The 27,249-nt window shown below is 41.7% G+C and overlaps 1 protein-coding gene across 1 annotated transcript; it reads right to left on the bottom strand.

Annotated features, from left to right (window-relative positions):
• Nucleotides 1-635: 635 nt before the first annotated feature.
• Nucleotides 636-26,608, bottom strand: LOC115110888 (nuclear factor 1 X-type; the record flags this gene model as incomplete). The annotated part of the gene is made up of 2 exons (XM_065014448.1): nt 26,511-26,608; nt 636-1,167 (listed from the first exon to the last, which is right to left on the bottom strand). Coding segments are annotated over exons 1-2 (607 nt in total), but the record flags the coding sequence as incomplete, so codon positions are not given.
• Between the last annotated feature and the right edge of the window lie 641 nt (nt 26,609-27,249).

Below are 27,249 nucleotides of genomic sequence, written 5' to 3'. Positions count from 1 at the left end.
ACACCACATACGCCACACACGCCACACACACCGCACACACACACACACAAAACAGCCTTAAAGACACTCATTTATAGCCAGACAATTACTGTGCACATTAGCACACGCAGAGACAAACACATTTGCAGATGTGTTTGTTTACAGACAACACACCCCTAAACATGCATATTTAAATTCAGACAAATTTGCACACAAGCACCTGAACAAATTTACCAGCACAGACTTTATCTCTGGATAAGCACACATTTAAAGACACATACACAACTCAGAAACAACACACAAACTAAACGGTGTGTCAGTGGTGTCAAATGTGTTCTGTAATGTGCTGTATTATAATTGTAATGTTGATAAGGCGTTACACTTGGAGGCGATTCTCTTTATTTATCACAGGCTAGCATTTGGTCTAGTGGTGCACGGGGAGGAGCAGGGTTTGGCAAAACTTAGGGTGTGGCTGCAAATGGCTTTACAAACTGACCTGTGTGTGTGTGTGTGTGTGTGTGTGTGTGTGTGTGTGTGTGTGTGTGTGTGTGTGTGTGTGTGTGTGTGTGTGTGTGTGTGTGTGTGTGTGTGTGTGTGTGTGTGTGTGTGTGTGTGTGAAATAGACAGAGAAAGCTGTAAGGCGTTCACCAACTGACCTGGTGAGTGGACGAAGTAGGCCAGATAGAGGTCGAGCTCCTTGACGGACACGCCGATGTGGTGGGGCTGGACGCACAGGCCGTGGTTGGAGCACTGGGGCGACTTGACCAGCCGCTCTCCGTCCGTGCTCTCCAGGGGGCTGCCCTTGAACAGGATGACCATCACCAGGTCCAGCCGCCACACCTTGTCGGCCTGGCGGAGACAGTCGATACGGCGGATCTTGCCCTTCTGGTCGGGGTTGGATAGAACACAACAGGGGGGCTTCTTGCCTGTGATGGTGAGCACAAAGTCCTCACGAAACTCGGGCCGGATGTCCTTTCGGAGCTTGGCCAACAACCGCGACGCCCACTTCTGCTTGATCTCGGGCTTCTCACCCAGCAGCTCGTCCTTCACTGCGCGTTCTTCATCCTTTGTCATCCTCTTCTCGTGCTTCTTGAAGTACTTGCGTTTGCGTGCCTGCAGGTTGAACCAGGTGTAGGAGAAGGCACGGACATGGGGGAGAAGGGCCTCGATGAAGGGATGAAATTCATCCTAACAGAGGGACAGAGAGACAGAGAGAGAGAGAGAGGGTGCTCTGTTATTCTCATGCAGTATGGTGTCATGCAAGCAGCTGAAGATCAGTTATTGAAGATAGGCAATTTACTGACATTTTACCCCAAAATAATTCCTGTTTTGATAGAATTTTAATGCACTGCCAATAGAGGGGATTCAGTTCAGAAACTACTAACTTAGACAGGGATAGCATTACCAACAATACCACTAACTGACATAATAATGATAATAATAATAATCATAATAATCATAATAATCATATCCAAAATGTAATAATACTGTAGGTACATACATACAATTACAATGCAAATAGTAAATTACTGGTCCTGTCCTTCTTACAAAAAAATATAACCTGAAAGCACATTTAAAAACTATATTAAACTGTAATAACAGATTAATTTAAATTTAAAAGACAAATGAGATTTTAAAAATTCAAGCCAAAGTGAGCAAACACTTTTTCTTTTTTTTTACATCCACTGTAAAGGAGAAGTTATTCAGCTATACTATAATACCTTCACTACACATCGCTCAGCGACAATGCCTAGATCTCGCCATAGTGTTCCTGTGCCGGGGTTGCCACACACCGGTCGTTCACCGCCAATCTTAGCCGCCACAAGACCACTGTTAAAATGTGCTGCTAAAAGATCTGCCATACCATGTCCTATCTCTCCTGCTGCCATGCAAAAGAAGTCTAACCAGACTCACATTTCAACAACAAATTGAAAGAGGACAGAAATCACCACAAAAACACACTGCAATAGGAAGACAGACGGTCTGGTAGTTACCATTTTGCACTCTCATCATAAATTTGGCACAACGTTCAAAATGAAAAAGAATTCTCCAACACCACTTTTTTCCCCGCACTCACAAATGTACAGCAAGTGCTGGTTTAACAGGGTGCAAAAAATGTGCAGATGAAAAAACTTGAGGGTAAAAAAGATAATTAGCAGAAGATCTCAGGAATCTCCAGTTGTCCACAGTAAGCAGTGGAACAAAGTTAAACAAAACAAGATACCCCCCCCCCGGGTGTTCTGGGGGTCACAGCGTAATGCCGCAAAGGATCGCTGGTTAAATCTGGGACGGAAAGACAAAATACCCCAATTTAAAGAGAAGAAAACTAACATTGAGAAATAATGGAAATATGGTTAAAAAAAAAAAATAGTGAATGGTATTTAAGAACAGAAATTATCTAAATATAACAACTGGAATAGACACACTTAAAATAAACACTCTTCTTTTGCGCTCCCCCAAAAAAGGAGGAAATAAAGCAAAAAAAAATCCTTGGCAAAGCGTAATTGGTAGTGGTGTTTGCTCAGATCTGTGGGCCCCGTGTACGACTCAGAGAGACACACACAGGCGGGGGGGCTGGGGAGTGCGGAGCACAGAATAGGAAAAAAAGGAGAGAACCGAATCAATGTTGGACGAGCGCGTACGACCGCTGGCAAAGCCGAGTGCTGCTTCTTTTTTCCCCTTTTCTCTCCAACTCTCTCTCTTTCTCTCTCTGTTTCTCTCTCGCCGTCTCTCGTCCTCTCCGCGTTCTTTCCCTAACCATTGCTTGAGCCTTTGCCAACACGAGTAGGGCCCACCTATTTGGCAACAAGATGCCTGTAGCCCAGCCAATGCGTTAGCTTCAAGAGCTGAAAGGGAGGGAAAGGAGAAAGGAGGGGGTTAGTGGCAAAGAGAGGGAGAGAGCCGGAGAGAGAATGAGAGAGGAGAGCGAGAGAGGGAGAGCGGGAGAGAAAGAGTGTACGCAGTCCTGTCCGACAGCACACACATTGCCAAATCGCCAAGTTCCTATCTGACACATAGGCAAAGTTCAGGGGACATGTATTTCTCGTACACCAATCCTAGCTACCTTCAGTCTGCTTCCATCTCCAGTATGGCCGCCATTGCCTCATCTCACTACCCCCACCCTCTCTTTCTGCTTGCGTAACGCCACCTTGGCACAGGATGGCAAGAGAAAACACACAGCTCCAAAATCCCACCAGACCCCACAACCGGCAGCTGGTCTTGGATTTACCACAGGAACAAAGAGGGAAACAAACCCACCCTTTTTCCCACCCTGAGAGAAGATGCATCAATGTAACGCTGGGTGCTTTAAAACCAAAGCATATACAGTACACTGCATGTCTTACGGAGGGTAAAAGGAGGAACACCAACATATCGAATAGGCAAACGAGAAATACAATGGTGGGAAATGGGTACTGTTCCGGTACAACTGTCGCTATGGCGCTTTCAGCCCAATCTCATCAACACCAGTCCAATAATAGGAGAGTCTGCAGATAAATCATTGAGCTTAATTTCTCAAAAGCCTCCAATGGCTGTGTCGTCCATGTTTGTGACTAATAATGAGTGCCTTGCCTCCATGATGCATCTCTTTCTTCTACAATTGCTGGACAGTTTGCAGAGGCATCTGTAACGGTCTGAATAAGTGGATGTCTTATTGTTCTTTGGGTTGAGTTTGCAGGGTTCGTAATTGCCGTAAAATGGAAGAACGTCTCTATTTCTGGTCCACCATTTGCAACAAAGACGATGTAAAACACATTTGTATTAGTGCACGCTCACTCTGTACTACCGATATAATATAATCTTTAGTTAATATGCTGCAGTATCATGGACTATTTCTGCTTAATCTTAGAATGATGAAGACAGCATCACACCAGCATTTAGTAGTTGGCTTCAAGATGGTCTGGCTCACACCCATAAACTGTCACAATGCACAATAAAGGACAATATATCCCTGGGTTTCTGTTCAATTTCTGTTGCTTTCTCTAAGACCCATTGTTGCAGATCACGATGAGCATCTAACAAAAGACAGACAAACTGACATTAAAATAAGAGGAACATTTCAATTGAAGATACACATACTTTATAGGGTGAGTGTGTATGAGTCTGTGTCTGAGTCTGTGTGCGAGAGAGAGAGAGAGAGAGAGAGAGAGAGAGAGAGAGAGAGAGAGAGAGAGAGAGAGAGAGAGAAAGAGAGAGAGAGGGACAGAAAGAGAGTGGTGAGCAAATGTACCTGCATACGTGCATAAAATACAAAGACTCACACACACACAAAAATAACAGGATATTGATACAGGGAGAACAAAAGATGAGACACTATCTGGAAATCAAGACAATAACGGTTTAGGCCTTCATGAAAGAAAAGAGTGGTTTCCAGTACAGGGACCTACAAAGTAGACTACCTGGTAAATTTTTGTTAAAACCATAATCATCCAATAACACTGCAGCATACAGTTTTACAGGCAAATATCCCACATTCAAAACTGTGATGTGGTTTTCAAGGTCCAATGCCTGAATCTGTTTTTATCTCAATATTATATCAGTACATTACTGTGATTGTTTTCAATTAAAATTGTAAAAATATATATTTTTAAATTGCTTCTTAGCAAGAGCAATTTCTGATGCAATAATTTTGTTAGGGCTGCCTGCGGTGGTCTAAGTGAGGAGCTTGAAAACTGAAACTAGCTATTATTGGCAGAGAGGGACGTAACTGTCTTCACACTGGGCACACACTGATTGAATCAACATTGTTGCCATTCCATTTGAATAAATTATGTTGAACCAACGTGGAATAGACGTTGAGTTGACGTCTGTGCCTAGTGGGTTTTGTTGGTTGGACTATTAACTAATTTACACCAGGTGATGTCACATTGCAGGCCAAACTCTATCTCACCAAACAGTTCTTACACTTAAAAGGGCATTATCATTATTTCTCACAATTTCACAGTATTATTCCACATATTGTGGAAATATATATAAAACACTGATTATTTGTTTACTGCACTTGTCCTTTAAGGTGTGTACAACCTTCATTGTCAGCAATGCTCTGTTTCAATGATGATCTCCCTACCTACCACATACAACAACAAATAAACCCTCAGTAATTAGCTATATTCCTTTCCTACATATCTTCAGTATCTCCATCATCTCTTGTTTTGTTATTCAATAATCAATTATGCCAGTAGCCCTGCTCCCAATGCATTTCTCTGCTGATAGCGAATTTTGAAAACTGCAGCCTACCTCCTGCCACTCTATAAAAAATAAGCGAGTCTATTTCAGACTCTTTTAATAAAGTAGGCAACGCAAAATCTATCATTGGTGATTTATGGTATATCTTCAAGTAAATCAATCACAGCACGTAGGGGGCCCATGTGGGTAACTGGGGGGCCCTGACTTGATTGGGTAACTGATGAATAAAACAATTCCAAATCAAATGTATAATAAATAAATGTGACTGGTCAAGTGTGTGAGTCAGGGGCTGGGTCCACTCTCAATATTCAAAATACACCAGAGAGCATAATTTAGCCACAGAGGATCAATAGTTTCTAAAAAAAATAACAGTGGATTAAGTGTTATCACAAGCACATACAGGTAACTGCCAAAATAAAGGAAACACCAACATAACATGTCTTAAAAGGGTGTTAGGCCACAAAGAGTTGCCAGAACAGTTTCAATGCGCTTTGGGATAGATTCTACAAGTGGACCTAAACCATGCCAGGAAAATGCACTGCACACCATAACATATACTTTGTATCCCTCATTTACTCAAGCGTTTCCATTATTTTGGCAGTTTTCTGTATGTCTACAATCGGGAAGGTCGCAGTTTGTGCAGCATGCGTGCCAAATATGCAGCTTGCTGCATTGTGGCCATAGACATAGAAGGGTTTCGGACCCTCTTACTCTGGCAATTTGACTGTTAAACTCATGGATAAATTAGCAATGGCTTCCAGTCCTGACTTGAATGAGAACAGCCATATATGGATTATATTTCTATGGCTGGTTGCGGCTGTAGGTTTGCCTTTTGCACATTTCAAAATACAATCGCAGGAATAATGTTCAGTTTGGGAAACATATACCTACTGCTGAAAAGAGAAGACTACTCTCAACAACTCCCGATTACAGGCTCAAAATGGCCAGAAACAAAGACCTTTCTTCTGAAACTCATCAGTCTATTCTTGTTCTGAGAAATGAAGGCTATTCCATGCGAGAAATTGCCAACTCACCCCATTCCATACAAATGTGCACAACCGCAACATTCAAACGAGGCTACAAAGGAAACTAATGGGACTGTAGCGACTGTGTTGACTTCAAAATCGGGGGTGTGAACTAGGTTTCTATTCAAGCGTTGATCGACATGGTAATGGCTCTATAGTAGAGGTTGACCGATTATGATTTTTCAACGCCGATACCGATACCGATTATTGGAGGACCAAAAAAGCCAATACCGATTAATCGGATGATTTAAAAAATATATATATTTGTAATAATGACAATTACAACAATACTGAATGAACACTTATTTTTACTTAATATAATACATCAATAAAATCAATTTTGCCTCAAGTAAATAATGAAACATGTTCAATTTGGTTTAAATAATGCAAAAACAAAGTATTGGAGAAGAAAGTAAAAGTGCAATATGTGCTATGTAAGAAAGCTAACGTTTCAGTTCCTTGCTCAGAACATGAGAACGTCTGAAAGCTGGTGGTTCCTTTTGACATGACTCTTCAATATTCCCAGGTAAGAAGTTTTAGGTTGTAGTTATTATATGCATTATAGGACTATTTCCCTCTATACCATTTGTATTTCATTAACCTTTGACAATTGGATGTTCTTATAGGCACTTTAGTATTACCAGTGTAACAGTATAGCTTCCGCCCCTCTCCTCGCTCCTCCCTGGGCTCGAACCAGCAACACAACGACAACAGCCACCATCGAGCAGCGTTACCCATGCAGAGCAAGGGGAACAACTACTAGAAGGCTCAGAGCGAGTGACGTTTGAAACGCTATTAGCGTGCGCTAACTAGCTAGCCATTTCACTTCGGTTACACCAGCCTCATCTCGGGAGTTGATAGGCTTGATGTCATAAACAGCGCAATGCTTGACGCTGCAACGAATAGCAGCTGGCAAAACTCACGAAAGTGCTGTTTGAATGAATGTTTATGCGCCTGCTTCTGCCTACCACCACTCAGTCAGATACTTAGGTACTTGTATGCTTGTATACTCAGTCAGATTATATGCAACGCAGGACACGCTAGATAATATCTAGTAATATCATCAACCATGTGTAGTTAACTAGTGATTATGATTGATAGTTTTTTATAAGATAAGTTTAATGCTAGCTAGCCACTTACCTTGGCTTACTGCATTCGCGTAACAGGCAGTCTCCTTGTGGAGTGCAACGAGAGAGAGGCAGGTCGTTATTGCGTTGGACAAGTTAACTCTAAGGTTGCAAGATTGGATCCCCTGAGCTGACAATTTGAAAATCTGTCATTCCGCCCCTGAACGAGGCAGTTAACCCATCGTTCCTAGGCCGTCATTGAAAATAAGAATGTGTTCTTAACTGACTTGCCTAGTTAAATAAAGGTATATTTAAAAAATAAATAAATTATAAAAAATAATAAAAAATCAGCGCCCAAAAATACCGATTTCCGATTGTTATGAAAACTTGAAATCGGCCCTAATTAATCAGCCATTACGATTAATCGGTCAACCTCTACTCTATAGTATTGGAGAAAAGTTGAAAAAACGGACCTTCCATTACATCTAGACGTGTCATGTCGTAATTTACAACACGCATAAAGCAACTATTTCTGTCTTACAATCTCTCTCCACCAGGTGTAGCACTTCTCTCATCCTTTAAAAACAAGAAATGGACAGTGACGGGTAAGGGTATTTTTTTGTGTCATCATTGCATGCGATCATCATTCTCAGAGCCGCTGTTTACTTCTAAGATCACTTTAGCACCGCCCTAAAAACCCGATTCAAATTCGACACAAACCTTCAAATAGGTATGTAATGACACATTATATAAACTCTTTATAGTGTTTCATTTACATTTTAGAGGAGATAAGGTGATAAGTTGGATAGATCGTGGGAAAAAAAGCTATTTTCCCACACATCTCTTCTTCTCATTATCACGCTTTCATTGCCTGCTTGAATTATGCAGAAACGGGCAGTGTTTAGGTCATGTAATTGATTCTGTTGGAAAGGGGAGAACTTGTGCTTTACAATTGTATTGACATTACAGTTGATCTGGAAGTATTACGTTTTTGGGGTGCTAAAATAAGGGCAATTGTACCCATTTGAAACCTTAGGGCATAGGCCTCTGCCTTCACATTGGCACCATGTTACATTCTCCAATGAGCAAAGGTACAGTCTATGGATATCAATAATTGCTAAATGTGGTATCATTCAGACATTTTCATTCATTTACATGATTGGCCTACATTTATTTACTCACTCAAATAACGTCTAAATGGCTCCTCTCAGGCTACCTGCTGAATTGCTTGAGCTAGCCCTGCCATTTTTATCGCTATTTTCAACCAGTGTCTCAAATGGTTACCTTTGTGTCTCTCATTTCATTTATTTGTCATCATTTTCAATAACATGTCTGGACTGACAGGAAGCAGAAACATGCGCACGCTCTCATCCAACGAATACTTGACCCCACCTAGACCTGCTGCTCGTGTCGTGACTGTTCCTAAAAGACCGCGAAAAATATCAGGCCTACAGACCAGTGTGAACTCTTAACTAACCACACCACGATGCCTTGTGTTACAACAAGCAGACAGGCCATGGTATGATATAGGCCAAATGCCACTATAGTGATTTCACATATTCACAGTAGACTACATTTCAAAATATGATGATCTAGCCTATTGAAAAACATTTCAAACTCATTAAAAATAGTGAAGTTAAGACTTTGGCCAAGACAATTAAATATGCTGCCACTGTTTTTCCTCACGCGGCACTTACAATATTAATGCTTAAAGAGTGAAGACATCATCATCGGAGTCTGCCAAGAGGACGATGGAAATGAAGGAGCTGGAAAGACTGTTTGGCACTCCCGCCAGCGAGCCATTTGTGCCACTTTGTCACCGTCAGTAAAATCCAGTTTCAATTAATAATAGCAGAATAAACCCAAGCACCTACAAATAAATGGAGCTAAAAATCCAAACTGGCAGGCTAAAATCTACTAAATTGTACAATACAATTGGTTGCATAAATATGTATAGGCCTAGGCCTTGCCTAGGCTGTATAGAAAGTGATTAATTCACGGATGGAAAATCTCTTGAATGGCCAAACTCATTAGTAAACTATATTTACCCCTGTAAGTGTTGGGAATAGTGTATGCAAATACTTCAGTGTGCTTATAGGCCAGTTGAAATGTGTTGATTTGTTCATTCAAGAGAATATTGATTGGGATATGTGCCCTTTCATGGGAGAGCAATTGCCTATATATTTAGGCCTATTCAAAAACATGACATAAAACATGTTAATCAATAGCATAGACACCAAATGTAGCCCATTAACCTACTCAAAAACGTTAGTTCCAAGTTGTGCGAATATAATATTTTAGCAGAGGCGAAGAGTCTGCACTCACATAGCACGTGTTATAGGCAACTCTACCTGTTGCCTCATACAAGTTAAACATGCAATTTATACAAAAATAAAGTGTAAAACAAATAAAACAATGTGTATTATATTAACATAACAGAAAATATTCAACGTGACTACATCCATGGAGAAACACTTTTAGATTTGTATTTCTCGATTCTTTTTGCGTCTGGATGACAGAAGGAGACCTGCTAAGTGCAGATGAACTCTTTCACTGGCATTTTAAAAGAAGGTCTACACAAGTCTATATGGAAAATCAGGAAACATTGAACTCAGGATTGGATAAATTAGACTGCTGTATAAATTAGGGTACATTTTTTTCATAAAAAACAACAACATATGCCTGGTTTTATTTCAGGCAGAATAAAGGCTTTCTACATGGATTGGGAGTTTCTATGATGTTTTAGTTAGGTCAGGACTATGTGTCAGTTTTTCCAATTTCTTGTCTATTTTCTTCATACATCAGTAGGCCTACTTTGGATAAGTATTCCAAGTTTAATCCAGAAAGTTGTTTCAAAGTGTGTTGCTTGTACATTTCACTTATTTTGAAGAACGCCAGCACCTGTACTCTATTGGTCACTTTAATAATGGAACACTGGTCACTTTAATAATGTTTACATACTGTTTTACTCATTGCATATGTATTTACTGTATTCTACTGTATTCTCGTCAATGCCACTCCGACATTTCTGTTCTTAAAATTTAGATATGTCTAAATTCCATTATTTTACTTTTAGATTTGTGTGTATTGTGAATTGTTAGATAGTACTGCACTGTTGGAGCTAGTAACACAAGCATTTCGCTACACTTGCAATACATCTGCTAAATATGTCTAGGCGACCAATAACATTTGATTTGATTTGATTTTGATACGGAAATTCATAAGTATAAATGCTTAGGAAATGTATAGGCCTATGTCTAGGCTAAGTGTGCGACTTTCGTTGATATGAACATATTCAGCAAATTCACTGGCAGAGAAAAACCTTTAGGTTTAGGGATATGATATGGAGGTATGGAGGTAATGAATATGGAGGTAATGAAATCATTTGTTATAAAATAATAAAAAGAGTCCTTATGTTTTCAACAAATGGTTTCGATTTTGATTTCTTCATACAGCGGGAAGTTTAAAAGATAAAGGCTAATAATCGAAAAACCAACAAACACCTTTAAAATCCCAGAATGTGCTCCTTTATAGCCTAACTAAAATATATAATTTATACTCATATCACTTTTCAAAATCTAAACCTTTTTTCCGCTGTTATCTTCAAATCCGCAATTTTTTCTGAGTTAAGCATTTTTTCACCTTTATTTAACCAGGTAGGCCAGTTGAGAACCCCTTTATTTAACCAGGTAGGCCAGTTGAGAACAAGTCCTCATTTTCAACTGCGACCTGGCCAAGATAAAGCAAAGCAGTGCGACACAAACAACACATGGAATAAACAAACATACAATCAATAACACAATAGAAAATTATATATACAGTGTGTGCAAATTAGCATAATCTATGATGACAAAATATTAACAATGACAGAATAACAGAACTTCAATACAAATGTAAATGAGGTTTACACCCCATTTTCACCCAATTTTGAAGAGAAATTTCATTAGCATAAACATTTAAAGAATTTGTCCAGCGACATAATGTGGAATTTGCTTTTGTATAATCATTATCTGAACTTCTTGTAAATGTTCTTAACACAATATATCCAAGACTAGGGGAAAGGGCGCAAAACACTCACATCTCGTCTAAGCACTCCTTTCCAATTAACTCCAACAAAAAGTGTAAATTGAAAAAGTTTCAAATAAGGCTTTAAGCCGTTAAGACGTTTTTCTGTATTGTCTGATTTAGTGCAAACCTACACCAAGACAGCAATGAAACGTTCTTTGAAAACGAATAGGCAATGAGTGCAGGCAGCACAACGTTGAGTAAACTACAGTGAAATTAAACCTTTGCGAATTTACGCGTTTGACAACCATCCATTTTTCGTTTAAAACATTTAGTAGGCCTACTTGGATGCCATTTGTGTGCATCGGATACAGAAAGGGTTTTATTCGTTGGCTTTCGGGAAACATGGACAGCGATGTCAAGGGGTGATTTGTTCCACAGGGCGTGCGAGTCCCTGTATGCAGAGCAGAGGTGAGCACAAACAGTTTGCAGCAGCCTATTCTCTAACTTTGAGAACAGACGAGTGGTGTCATTGTCATTACTTGCTGGATACCTATATGGTGAATCATCCTCTTGAAACACAACGTTTGTTTTTCTCTCACAACGTGAGAGTGGTATGGAGAGGTCTCCAATGAACACCTCTGCTACTTTAGAGATGGCCATTAGCAGAGTTGACGACGGGGAGGGACTCTACGTTAAAAGCATTTACAGAAGGGGCAGGTAGCCTCTCAGTGATCCTGCGTTAGCGACATGTGAATAATACAAATTCATAAAGGTAATCAAACAATGAAATTAAACAGTGTATTTGTGTTTCCAATAGCAATATCGGGCTCATTATCAACATTATAAATGGACACTTGACTATGTATGGTCAAGGCCAGATAAGATATGCGGTTGTCTCATACTTCAGGCAGGCCCATCCCACTGGCCACAGACATCAGTTCAACGTCTAATTTTAAATTACATTTGGTTGAGTACGTGAATTCTCTATTAACCCCCCAAAAAATATAGGGTAAAAGTTGGGTGTAAAAAATAAGAAATTCCCTTACGTTGATGACTTACGTTGATTACTTTTTTGCAAATCCAATCAGTTTTCTACGTTGATTCAACGTCAACACATTGAATTCATTATTTTATTGAAATGACGGAGAAACGACGTTGATTCAACCAGATTTTCAACCAGATTTTGCACAGTGGGATAGGTCAATAGCAGAGTAAAGGAAATCGATTGCAATCTCTATAAAACATTGTGGTAAAAATGCAATCATCAACTTTCCGTTACTGTGTTCTATGCAATCATTTCACAATGGTCTTGCTTAAAATGATTAGGCTTTCCAATGAGAATTGCGTCTGACGAAGGAGTGGCGGACCCTAAAATACTGGCCAAAATGCATTTTTATATGACATTTCTAAATCATTTTCAAAAATGTACAATTCAACTGAATACATTAACAACATTAGGCGAATAGGTCTATATTTTGATAATAGATGCATTGCAGTATTACACGTTTTACAACAGAATACAATAGTCTAGGATCAATGATGATGCATAAAAATGTCTCAGAAATGTGTTTGCCAAATAGAACAATCTGAAATGTTTCTGACCATACAAACAACAACTTAGTCTTCCGTCAGACAACCAGACAATCCATTAACCATGGTAGAAAGATACCTGAGCAGCACAGGCCTCATTCTCATCTCATTAGACCAATTATGCCATGGTCTGTCTGGATAACCTGAGAGCCTGTCTCTTCATTAGAGAGATGTGGGCCTGGTGTGGCTCACTGCTGTCCTCCCCTGACCAGCTGAGTGTCCCTGACCCTGGATGCTGGCAGACCCTGACCCTGCCGGGCCACACAGAGTAGAAGAGGTAGGGCGGGCGGCAGTGGAGGCTTAGTCAGCCAGGCCAGGCAGACACATGCAGCAGCTTCCTGGGTGAGTGAGAGACACATGGCCGCAGGGGGATGCCATGCCAGCCCAGGCACGTAGGCATGCCAGTGTACTAACACACCATCACTTCAGGGACATCCAAATTATATGCACAGACTTATGTGCAAATATGTACATGTAACCTAAGTAGTAAGTAAGCAAGCCTTGTCAGAGCCAGAACGACCCATAGAGCCATTACGTACATGTAACATATAGACCCTAAATGACCAACACATCCACAGACATGAACGTCATATACACAAAGTGACATATACACTCAAGTTGCCATTCATACAGGCTTTGCCATTCACAGAGGGTAGTAGGTGTGTGTCCTTGCCTGGCTTCTGCCACAGGTAAGCATGTCAGTCTGGTCTGCCCCTTCCCCCGTTGGCATGCCCTCCTTGGGTTCAGTCTCTACATGGCTCTGAGGGTGCAGGTGAGTAAGGGACAAAGGCGGCATATGCCGACAGTGACACTGGCACACTGTCAGTCAGCACGTTCTCCCACGCACCCACACCCTACTTTCCTGTTGATCTCCTCCGAAGTCCTGTCAATCCTCTGTTTTAACACATTCATGTCTGTAAGTACCAGTGCCATCCATTCACCTCCCAATACCTCACTATCAGCTGCCGCATCTTGGGTTAAAATCTATTTCTGTCGGGATTGAGGACATAGGCTAAAGCTCTACTGAGCCCCCCATTTACCTCCAGTGTTTTCCATTGTGATTAGTATAGGCTACAGTGAGAGTACAGTGCCAGCCTCGTAACTCTCCATTGTAATCAGCGTAAACAATTCTGTTAACCATTAAACCAGAAAAATAAGGAGAGAGTGAAAATTCGACCTAAAGGGGAAAAAGCAAAACCCTCCCCACAATCTTACTCTCTCTGTGGGCAAGCAAGTGATGTGTAAAGGCTTTTGAAGCGCAGCGCTAGCGTTCGTTGTAATTATCTCAGTTTACAAACCAGCGCGTTACTATGTGTAGAAAAATCTGCAAGCAATTTGTGGTGCTGCGTGCTCACAGGCCCAGGGTTGGCCGGGGAGCCATCAGAGGGAGGCACGAACGGCACATTCCAGCCCCACGCAGGGTCGTCACCTCACAGCCACGCCACGCTGCTGCAGGGGCTAGTACTACCACCACCTCTCCTCTCCCCAGCCCACTCCACAGTACCACTGACATCTATATCACACTGCACTACCACATAGTTGACTGGAGTACTCATGAGGCGGTGTTAGATATCGAGGTATGGTTCCAATAGACTCCCCAGAAGATTTATCTTGAGCTTTAAAGAACAAATCAAGCCAAGGATCATTAAGCAAACAGCACCGGCCTGAATTAACATTAAAATGTTTGTGTGCCATGTCAAGACCTGAAACCTTTCTGAAAACATTGAGATCCAGGTGAACCCAATGATCTAAACCATTTTGTTTTCGTAATGGTGTACAGAGATATCAAATTGATATTATTCTGCCTTTAGTTATAACGCAGGCTGAAACTTGTTTCGTGTTCCAGAGAAACGATGGGATATTATTGACAGGATGTGCAGGAAAATATTTTAAACAAATTTAGCAACACATGAGTATGTTTACATAAAGAACAATACTGATGATGGCTAATGATGTCATACTAGTGAGTAGACCCTTTAAAACCGGTGAGAAGGCTACTGTACAGAGGACAAGGCATATCACCACAAGGTCTGCCTTCATGAGGGTAGCAGTAGTAGCACTTGAGGTTTCCACTTGAACCTCATCACATGCCCTCCCCCCTCCTCTCCTGTCCCTCCTCTTCCCCCAAGCCCCACGCCGCTGTCTAGAAAGAATGTTTAGTTGAATAGGGAAACCACCGCCCTGCTTTCAGTGACGGTGCTGGCGGCACGCCGTGCTGTGACAGGCTGGCTGACTCTGCACCAGACAACATGTTTATGTCCTCAGAGAGCCGTCGACGGGCCGCAGCTACCCAGCCGCTGTCGGCCTCCATTAAGAAACACTGAACCTCTGGAGGACATGATTACACTAAAGGAAGGACTGTTTAGCAATCAGTTCTGGCGTTGTGAATTAAAATTGAAATGTATTCATCACAGAAAATAACGTCCACAGTTCCATTCACCAATTAAATCTCAATTCATCTCCTTAAACTCTGGTAACAATCCCACAAACGATGGTCTGCGAGGCTAAAATATAAGGCTGATGACAATTTACTTGGCAGCTCACTGAATATGTCCGTCACAAAAAGCAATGTTGTTTTCAGAAATCTAAAGTCTTTTTTTACTTGATAGGGCCTGATTTAATTCATAGCACATTGCCTACTGTTATCTCTATGGCCCAATTCATGTAGTTGGGAGAACTTACATTTTTATGAGCATTGTGACTCATTCCAGAGCTCAGAGATCTGAACAACGTTCCACAGTCTAAATAGAACCCACTACATGTCCTTTTGATTCAGAATCTCAACACTACATGAAAAGAGGGATCTCACGTTCATGTGTTAACTTGCTGCTTAACTAAGCTAAAGGGCTTTATTCCACTTTCAAACAGTGCAGGGTAAGAAATCAAAGGGATGTCTAGTAATTAAAAAACACATATGCCCGAGAGTACAGTATGACGCATCATTACAGTCTCCGTCGTAACTACAGGCTTTATGGGTAACAAGCTAGTCATACCCAGGGACAGAAATAACAAGCCCATGCTAGATAATCGTCCCTTTCACGCTCTACTATTATGACATCATCAGTAGTGCAGCCAGTGCGGCTGCAGCATTGTGACTCTGGGGTCCTCTCTGATTGAGCCAGACCCGTGGAGTGTTGTCTGTGGGGGTGGAGTCCACTTTGGACTGGGTGTATTTTGATTGGAGGGCAGGGAGAGGCCACCAGCAAATGGCTCGGTCTCCTTCTCTGTTCTGTGGTCCATTTGTCTTGAGGATATATTAATGCCTATGCAGTTAATTAGCATTTAGTATTACATTGGCTAGGTATGGGTAAGACAGTAGAACTGTCTAGACCAGGGTCTGCTGTGAACCCATGGAGGATAATACAGCTTACTAATAATGTGCTTTAGGGTTAGGAAGAGTTAGCATTTTACAAGCCACTCTAAATTGCAAGATGTACTGATTACATATAAGCATAGACTGAGAAACATGTGAGGAGACAATCATGGCTTGAACAAAAAACTCACACACATGCACAAGCAGGTCACACTACTCTTGCAGAGTGTTGAACGCTTGCAATCAAAGAAATAAAAATCTAGCACACAATCAAACTAGAAATTTATCCAGCTCTCCTGCCAACAGCCAGGGCCCTCCTCTTTCTGAACAAGGGATGCACTATTGACTAGGTACCCCCCTCTGTCTTTCTCCATCTCTCATTTTTTTCTCTCTCTTCAGTCTTCCCTCTGCCAGTCGGTGAGGCGTGATGCCAACCCTTTCCACAGCCGGGCACACTGCCCTGTCCTTTTATGCAAATGCTTTGCGCCATCCCAAACTCCACAACCCCACTGTCTCACCCTCCATGTCTGTGTGCCTTCTCTCCCCCTCTGTCTCTATGTTTCTATCTCTTCTACCATTCTCTCACATGAGGAAACTGAGAACCAGCAATTAGACTCTTGCTTCCGAGTCCTCCATGAGGCCTGCTGATCCGCAGTCAGTCACACCTGCACCGGTTCTTGAGTAAGGCAAAACACCCTGTACTTTGTTTTACTGCTGCTGAGGGGCCAATTACACAAATGGGGGTATGTTTAATAGAGGTGCAGCTCATGGACACTCCTGTAGGTGTGTCTGCAATAGGTCCAATAAAGGACTGCCTCTGCTAAGACAGAGAAAGAGAGAGTGTGTGTGTGTGTGTGTGTGTGTGAGAGAGAGAGAGAGAGAGAGGAGAGAGAGAGAGAGAAAGAAAGAAAGAAAGAAAGAAAGAAAGAAAGAAAGAAAGAAAGAAAAGAAAGAAAGAAAAGAAAAGAAAGAAAGAAAGAAAGAAAGAAAGAAAGAAAGAAAGAAAAAATGGAGGAGAGAGAGAGGAGGGAAGAGATGAAAATGATTCATGTGATGATATTAAATAGAGCCGCTTCACATAACCCACAGGTACCATTATCTAGCAGTCATTGACGTGATAATGACTCAATTCCCTTTCATCATCCAGGAGAAATATGGAAAGCTATTTTTAATAGACAAGACAGGTACTTGTTTGTTTCTTGTTTCATAGATGTAAATCAATAAATAAATAATGTTCTCTTTGAGGTTCAAGAAAGTGCATTAATGCGATTTACGTTCAAGCATAATGTCTATATATCTGAAAAGAAAATGGTAACTGTGTAACAATGGTACTATCGTCCTCATTGTCGTTGTTGCAGTGAACCACATAAGATAAGAACCCTAGACGTGCTTCATGGTTAGCCCCAGTGGTTAGTCCCAGACAGGTAGACAGAGAGGGTTAATCAACCAGTAGAGAGACTGAAGGGAAGAGCCTCCTTCATGTCAGCAAGTTAAGCTTCCTCTGCTGCCGTCCCCTCTAGAGCGGAAGAACGTTGAGGATGCCGACAATGAGGGCCGGGTCCACACACGCCGGACACAGCCACACACAGCACAGGAAAGCAACTCAGGCTAACACAAACACTCACAGAGACACACCACTGTCTGGTCTTCTTGTGTGGCCTGTTCATAGAGTAGGCCTACATGGACATACTGTGTAGGCGCTCACTGCATCAGAGCATACCCCTTATATTTACATGAACCAACTGACAACAAATAAAACTTAAGCAAAAAAGCTAATGTTACTAAACTCAATTTGTGTGGGGCTGAACTAATATACAGATGAATTGTATTCATGCCAAAGTCAACCAAAGAAATCCTCATAAAGGCTTCTGGTCAATGAATGTAAAGATGATGACTCATTTATTCTGTGTTTATAAGCCTGTGCCACATAGTAGAAGGAAAAGCCCCAGATAACCAAATGCAGAGACTTCCTTAAGCAGACTGAGTTAGCAATAAACATTGACAAAAAAGGCTATCCAATGGTAAACTTGCCATGTGTCATACAATGGCAGCTCTGATTTTCTCAGTCCGCGTAAACAAATAAATAAAATAGGAGGTGGGTGATGTTGTGGGGAGTGAGAGACATGAACACTGTTTTCCTATTGGTAAATGCTACTGCCCACATCCCTTTCCCTTCTTCCTGTAGAGACTTCCCTTGTGTTCAATTACTGTAACAACGTTTCAGCAACCTTCCAGTGCTAGTACATGATGGAGGTGATGAAAAACAAAGAGGGAACAATGTTTTATTTTTTTCCCTAGCCTGCTGTACAGAAAAGTTGCACCTGAAAGACATGTTAGTTCTGTGTGCCTTTACAGTATCTGTCTGCCTGTATCAACAAGAGCATGAAAACAGTGATATCCTGATTAATCTCCAGCTCCAACACATTATGGGCATAGGACAAGAGGTCAGATATGTTAAAATGACCTCAATCAAAACCCCAACTAGTTTTACTAGGCGTAATACAGAAAGTGCTCCTCATTCTCATTAGAGATCACGGAGCAGACTCCAAAATAAAACAAAGCTTTTATACTCCAATATCATGATAGTTTGTAATTAAACTATTAAACTCAACCCAATCCTAGACCAATGAAAAACAGACCGTCTGTGTGGTGGAGGGAAATGAATGAGGCCTTTCTTTCAGAGTGGAGATCAGAACCCCTAACTCTGGGATTTTGTGTTGTTGCCTTTCTCCCCTGGAGGGAAATTAGGTTATGGAAGACAACTGCGGCATTGTTTTAACAGTGGAGGGATTGTACCATTGAAGTCCCACCAGCGACATGCTTCTCTCTCTCACAACAAAAAAAATGTCAGATGGATTCGGAGGAGGCAGACATCTTTCTGGCTGTTTTTGGTTGGAGTTGGGTTGGAGTTCTGTCTGTTTGTGCAGAGCCACTGTTAGGGAGGGGTATCCCATGTATCCACTGACTTGGCAACAGAAACAGTTCCTAACTAGAGTAATATGGTTATGATGCATTCACATTCCTTCCTGTCCCCTAGGAAATACAATACGCTTATATTGTCTGTTTTAATCACACTCCGCTTCCCAAGGAGAGAACACAACCAGCCATGGCTATAAAGAGTCTTTCTCAAACATACATAGAGCTCAGTTACAGTAAATATGCACCGTATTGATGGGGGGATCTAACAATTCACATTGGTTAAGAACGGTCTTGGAGCGCTAACCGACCTACTGTATTGCCCAAACACAGACTCTTTCTCCATGATTGTTTTTACATCGAGCAGTTGCTGCTGCAAATGTTTTAGATTTTAAAGATGGATGCACATTGCCCTTGCATGCTCATTGAAACATACTTTAATCACTCAGGCTCAAACATGTTCTATGCAAATGTAGCGGCTTTTAAGAACGTGCTGTAAGCTCACTTCACGGCTAGCTTGAAATGTCGCGGAAGGAGCCATTCAATTGGAACCTTTGATTGGCTCAACCCTTTGGAGCATTGTCAATGGCGGTCACGTGTGTGTTGTGAAGCAGAGGATCACTGGTTCGAACCCAGTATGGGGCAGTCGGAGGGAAGCTAGGCTGTTAGCAGCACATTGACCCCGGTTACACAGTCAAACACACATACAGCTAACTCAAGCACATCCTACAAAGCAGATCAACTACAGACATGTCTTTAGGTCAGGAGCTCTTCCATCTAGTCTGAAGATGATGAACATAAATCTCTAACTTAAAAACCCCACTATAATGTACATCTGCACCCGCCTAAGCCATTCTACTTTATCATACATTTTAGTAAAGCATGACCGGGACATACAGGAATTGCGGTCCCCACAAGAGTCTTAACTCCAAGTCGGAACTATCCTTATTTGGGTAATGGAAAAGTCATGACATGACAAATGAAAACAAACGTGTAGGGATTTGATGTAGATATTCAACACTATTGGATGGTCCATCATGTCTAGACTTGACAGTCCCCATAATATGCTGCAGATGGCAAAAAGTAACTTAACTGATGACGATAATGATATGTGTTTGGGTTTTACAAGGTTATTCTCAAGACATCCTGTGCCAAAAGACTGACATAAACTTGACACTTTTAGACAGGGGTTGTAGTTTTTTCCTCATTCTCTTTTCAACAAAGCACTAAAAACTGAGACCATGACAAGAGCACATTGTTTCTCCATTCAGATCGTGAGTGGTCACATGAGAAAGTGCTTTAAAAGAAATTATACCTCAAACAAGCAGACGTCTTATTAAGTATGGGAAAGGGCTGATCAAGGAGCAAAGCAACGCTGGTGTTCTAAACTCCTGCATATTTGAAAGACTTTTTTCCCACTTTGTGAAAACAGTGCGAGTTGGGACACAGTTCCTTGAGCTTCAACAGTGATGTCATGAAGTCCCCCATTGAACCTGGTGGTGACATATGTAGGCTTGACCTTGTTTTTCTTCATGCATTGTTGTTACATACAATCTGTATTTTGACAAATAAACTTAATGTGACGTGAATGTCTGGCTGTAGCCCTGCCAACGTAAACCTTAAAGTATTGCACATTTAAAAAATACAAAAATCACTGAAGGGGTAACATTTCCACTGAAAGGTTTTCCATGTCAAAAAGCAACACTCTGGCTTGAAGTCATTTTCAAAGCTTAACAGTGCAGTTCAGTTCAAGTACTGTGGATACCTTTTCCACATTGAGTAGCAGCAGTTATTTGTGTTTGACTACCAGGGCCCTGCCCTGCTCTCCACACTACTCTCAGTATGGCCTACAGCCACAGCCAGCAGACCCTCACAAGAATCTCAGGACACACACACACACCCTTTCTGTGTTGCTCATAGCTGCTAGTCCTCCTCAGAGTTCATGTAAGGTAAGATATGTTGCATATTATGCGTATAGATTTTCCACCACTGGCCAGGGCCCAACTTCCTGCTCTGAGGAGAGAGCTGCAGTGCTTTGTTCCCAGGGCGATAACGCAATCGTCTGGACCCGTGGCCAAAAGCACAGACAGAGTGAGTGAGAAACAGACAGAGAGCGAGAGCGAGAAGGAAAGAGAGAGAGAAAAGAAAGAAAGAAAGAAAGAAAGAAAGAAAGAAAGAGAAAAAGAAAGAAAGAAAGAAAGAAAGGGAGAACCTGAGACCAACAGATGTGCAGCCTTACCAGCCTAAGATACTGATATTGTTGTTTATGATCCTTGTCTCTTCAACTTCTAATTTTCCTTTTACCTTGTGTTTTCAACTCTTGAAATAAGGTTACAAGTGCTTTGTTACAGCTTGACTTGAGGATTTGTTGAATCCAAACGGCAATGCTCCACCACCACGTCCCAAGACAGGAAAATCCTTCCCTCAAGTTTAACCTAATAAATGCTCCATTTATCCCGGTGTAGATCATTCTCATTCCTTATTAAAAATGTAAGCAAAAACATATTGTATACTTCGATGTACACTTTTAGTTATAAAGTGATCATTTTCAGATTGGTAATCTTATCCAGGATCAGAGTTCCAACTCTCAGCTGCATTCATCACACCCTAGGCTAGAAAAACAAAACCGATTCTATTTCAAACACACTAACTCAGAGGTATAACAAACAGGAAACACGATTAAAGTAGTGTCATTACACTGAGCCAAAACCCACAAAATCAACTTTCACCTTGATTCACCTGATCATCAGAAAGAGTTGCAAAATGGCAACATTACATGAGAACAATATGTGACGCTATTGGGTGACGTCTTCACTTTGGCTAACTACCCTAAACTTCTCCCCTCGCCCAACCACCACCACTCCCCACATTCATTGTTGTGAGATGAGGTATTTTGCAGTTGTCTGCTAATGTACATAATTGTCTCTTCAGCCACAGCCAGGTGCAGGGAGAAGTGCTAATGCAGTATGTTTCCACGGTCACATTTGGGGAGGTTAGGGAGTGAAGTGCCATATGGGTTAGGAGTCAGTCGAGGAGCTGGCACACATGGTACGCTGGCAACACAACAGCCCCCTCCCCCACCAACACCACCTCCCAATCATCACTCTGGTCTAGTGGGTGCTGGCTGTGATTTTGACGGTCGGCACCAGACTGACAAGGGAGAGTCAGAGAATGCACACCTGCGCCTCGTGCTTAAGTGTGTGCAGGTGTGGGAAGTGTTTGAGCGTGTGTGTTTGCCGGTGTATGTGTCCATTAATGCATAATGCATAAAGCCTGAGAGGGTTTGAATGTGCATGTATGTGTGTCTGTTTTCACTCACATACTGTACGTGTGTGTTTTGGATGGGTGTGTTGGAAATAGATGTGGAGATATTACCGATTCAGAGGCAAGATTGTGCCATATTTGTGTGAGCTTGTGCATGCTTGGTTATGAGTGTGTTTGTGTCTGGTAGGGAGAGAGCGGCAAGAGGGAGGAAGAGGGGTAGATAGATCTCAGATTTCATACAGATGAATCCAACAGCAATGTAATGAGGGGTCTATATATATTTAGATCAGTGGGAGTTGAGGTCAGTGACCAGACTGCTGTCCCCACCTCCATAACAAACAACAGGCCCCCTGCTGTAGTGACCTTCAGTGGGGGGTGCACAATGAGCAGCAGCAGAGACCTGTGACATGCCAAAACAATGGATCTTCATGCTCTTTCTTGCTCTTTTTTATTACCAATCACACACTTGATGTGGTTATGCTCGTATGAGACAAACAAACCCAAAACATTTTGAGGTATTTGATATTAAGAGCACATCCACCAGCTTTTATAAATCACTTATAAATCCATTACAGCACTACTACTGATAGACTTGGGACACAGGAGTCTACATTTCTGTCTAGAGCAGACTCCTCCGTGCTGTTAAGCTCCATACAATCCCCTCAATTCTGAATTGTGTGGCACTTTTCAATTCAAACACTGCCATTACACCCCACTACAGACCTAGTGAGGTAACAGAGTGCTAGTGGTGAGGTCTGCCTATCTCACCGATGCCCTCTGAGATAGGGCCCATCAGGCAAAAACACTAGGACTTATCATCTCCCCCACACTAACACTCCACAGGGGATGGGTAGAGAACAGAGAGAATGTTGCATGGTGAGAAATAAATGGCAAAGGAAATAAGACCAACATACTGTAGACCTTTTTAAGTGTCAAAACACACCATGGCATGCCTATCTCTGCAAACCCAAGCAGCCACACCCTCTCTTACACAAATACCACCAACCTCACCATATCCTCTCACTTCCAGATAAACTAGTTGTCAGACAGTCAGTGGTCTAAATATTAGATAATAGGTGATAATAGGTGATAATAGGTGCTCCAGTCTTTAGATTTGTGACTAATCATGGAAAGCACATACTGTACCAACGTGTCAGTCCATCCCATGCAGCTGCCTTTTATTGCCCACAGCCCCTACAGAGCTGAGATCCTTCCCCCATCCCTCTGTTGATTTGTATGGGAAAGCCAGCATTTTCACTTTAGCCCCTTCTCTCTCCCATATTGTACAGACGTATTTGTGTGTGCCTATGTATATTCTAGCTCAATTATGTCATTTGTGCATTTGTGTGTGTGTGTGTGTGTGTGTGTGTGTGTGTGTGTGTGTGTGTGTGTGTGTGCGTTCTGTAGCCATGGCAACAGCACAACATATCAGCGACCACGGAACCGCATGGGAAGGCTAAAGGCATTGCCAGGAGGTTCTGCCAAGCATAATCCATGCCAGGGGGTGACATGAGCGAAGGGAAAGGCAGGAGGGTGGAGACGGCCGTGCGGCACATGCATGCGCGCGCACACACACACACACCACTCTCTCTGCACACACTGGATATCCTCCTATTCTTCTTGGCTGAGACTCCCATGGCAATAGCAATAGGAATCCATTCTCCACGGATGCTAGGACAGCTGCAGATACTGAATGAGACCAGTTGGTTTTATGGGCTTTTCACCATGTAAGCTTGAGATAAAAACTACATGGTACTTAATTCAAATCTATATTCCCCTCTTGCCAAAAATACATCCAATACATCCAGTCTTTGTCTTCCCCATCATCACGTGGTGTACTGAATTCTACATAAAATAGACAGACATGTTTTGGAGATACAGCAGTGAACAACATGGACTTACAAAGTCTGCATGGAATGTTCAAAACATTTATCAACAAACCTTGATATGTCCTTTAAATATTATTGATATGTTCTTTAAATGTTAACAAGTCGGGGCATCAAAGGTCCAGGACACAGTACCTCCTCCCTGAGGAATAGATAACAGCACCAGCCACCAGCCAGCCCATATCTGTGATTACAGAGACCAGGGGGCTTGCCACCTCATTGTTTATGACTGTTTGAATTGCCAACTCTCCACCATCTACCAACCAACCACCAAAGGAGACTTGAGGCCTACTGAGTGATGGTGGTGGTGGTGGTGGTGGTGGCCTGGTAGGAATTAATAAGTAAAGGGCAACACAGTGTCCCTGTGAGCGTCTGGCATTGTGGCCTGCTTGGTGTCCCATTACATGATGGGAAAGAGCCACCGCTGCCACGAGACACCTACAAGGCCATTGGGGGACTCCGGTTTCACCCGTAATCTAACCTTCAACAAAGGGATAGAGGAGGGGAGAACATAATAATGTTCACATACCCATTAAATTCATTACTGACTTGGGCTGTCTGGAACACAGGGTTATTATTCTACTGGGCTCACTCCAATGGCTATATTCCACACCAATCAGAAAGCACTATCAGACTACATACATTCACAATTGTCATTCTGATTGGCTTTACTGCAGGGCAGGGGCCTTCTCCGCACAACTGAACTCAAGCACAGTAATATAATAATTCAACATGTCCGCCATTGAAATTCTATAAAAGTCATGAAAGCCTACTTTTCTTCCCACTGAAATTCAGTGTTTTGGAGCTCTACACTTTGGGTATTTGTTTTTGCTCCATAGATTAACTGCAGTCAGTGCTGTCCGAGTGCCTCTTAAACATCAGTATAAAACATCATTGCCATTCAGCCTAAAAAATGTGGATCCTGATCCAGTGATAACCACACAGTGGCCTAATCGCATTCGGACGGTGGACGGAAGGTTCTGGTGTGTTTGTGTGTGTGTGTGTGTGTGTAGTTGGGGAGTGCATGGGGCTGTTTGTATGAGTGTGTATCTTTACTTCAAAAAATCCAACATTTCTGTTTATTCAGACTGTGGTTCCATCAGATTTTAATCCCTGAACAGCTGTTCCAACTCATTTTCCAGGCCTGGGGAGAAAGAGGGGATAGGACAGGAGGGGTGGGGGGAGGGGGAGGAGAGGTTAGAGGAGAGGTTGGAAGGAGACGGGTGAGGAGAGTAGGAGGGGGTGGAGGACAGGAGGGGAGAAGAGAGAAGAGGAAGGGGATGGGTGAGGAGAGTTTGTATGGCCACCTCACAAAATGTTTACATGGAGGTTTCAGTGGAATATGTTTAAATTCAAAACACCATGCCTGATAACAACTGATAATGACATAGATTATATGTGTCTATCTTCATGCAGCAACACACAGTAATACATACTCATTTAGGCCTAACCTAATTTAGGATAATTTAGGGCAGTTAATTAAGCCACAAATGTAGGCATGAAGGTAATTAAGACAAAGGTGAATTATTTAATGATCTGCAATACAAAGATGACTTGCAACAAGAAATATGTTCCTTAGGACTAAATTGTTTCGAAATATTACAAATATCTGTTTAGTCTTTCTGTCTCAAATATGCATGCAAATAATGGGTTAATGATAAAACATTTTGGGTTTGCCACTCAAGGGTTAATTGCATGAAAATGGGAAAAGCAAAATACATTTTCAAGGCAACAAGTTTGCAAATTTTAGATGACATCCTGAAATTATGTGACTTACTTTTGCTAAACATTAGGCCTATCTGCTTGAATAGACGGCTAGTAGGCTACTTTCAGCCAATCGGTGCTGCGGGGCTACAAACTGCAGAAATTAGGCCCATAACGAAACTGTATTAAATAGCCATCTTGTTCTTTCTCCGCAGTTAACTTTTGGTTTATGTATGTTAAGCTTTTTAAACAACTTAGTAGGACTTTAGGCCGAAGGAAAAAAGTGATTGACTAGCATTGAGTTGTCTAAAAAAAACGGGCCAATATATTTTTGGGCCTTGTGCCCATACCTTGACTGTTTTTCAACAAAGTCCGAACGTGTGGGAAATACATTTAGCAAATGATGCTTCCTTTCAATAAGATGAATGGTTAAGTTAAACGAACGTTTTTTAATTTTTAGTATTAAAAAAAGTAATATGGACTACAACAAAATATGGTAACAATGCCTAATAAAATCTATATAACACACATTAATATATATATGCCTTAAAATAAATAATAGGGCAACACTTACCACTAATGGATTGTTTAGAAGGTGAGTAGTGCAATACTTTAGTGTCGCGAGGGTGTTAAGAGGTGTGAAAAGCATTCCCGCGCAGGGGTCACCGTCCCGCGAGCAGGAGAGCAAAGAGAAGAGGATGTTAAAATGTCGTACGAGTAAGAATAGTATAGGGTGATCACATTTCATTTATTGTATAAACTTGTGAGCATAAACAAAATCATTAGCATAAAGTGGCTTAGGCAAATGCGAAAAGAAATGGTTATGACCTGGTGGCTTTATGGAAACAAGCCAAGCATGCCATGCTTCCGTGTTATAGCCAAATAATAGTCTATGCCTTACAGTGACTATAACAACAACAACAATAACAATGTCATGTGTATTTTTCAATATCAGGGATACTCCACTGTGTAGAGAAGAAAAGTGTTGAATTCTGCTTTACTGATCTAATCTGGTTTGATTAATCGTACCTACATAAATGAAAAAGCCCTACACTCTTACAAAAAAAGGGTTCCCAAAAGGATTACTCGGGTGTCCCCATAGGATAATCTTTTTTTTGGTTCCAGGTAAAACTATTTTGGGTTCCATGTAGAATCCTCTGTGGAAAGGGTTCTAAATGCAACTCAAGGGGCTGGTACCTGGAACCAGAAGGGTTCTTCAAAGGGTTCTCGACAGCCGAATAACCCTTTTAGGTTCTAGATAGCACCCTTTATTCTAAGAGTGTAGTGCTGCAAGACTGGAAAGGCAACGCTAT

Source organism: Oncorhynchus nerka, unplaced genomic scaffold (genome assembly GCF_034236695.1).
Source record: "Oncorhynchus nerka isolate Pitt River unplaced genomic scaffold, Oner_Uvic_2.0 unplaced_scaffold_3094, whole genome shotgun sequence".
NCBI lineage: Eukaryota > Metazoa > Chordata > Actinopteri > Salmoniformes > Salmonidae > Oncorhynchus > Oncorhynchus nerka.
This window is presented reverse-complemented; position numbering and strand designations above follow the sequence as displayed.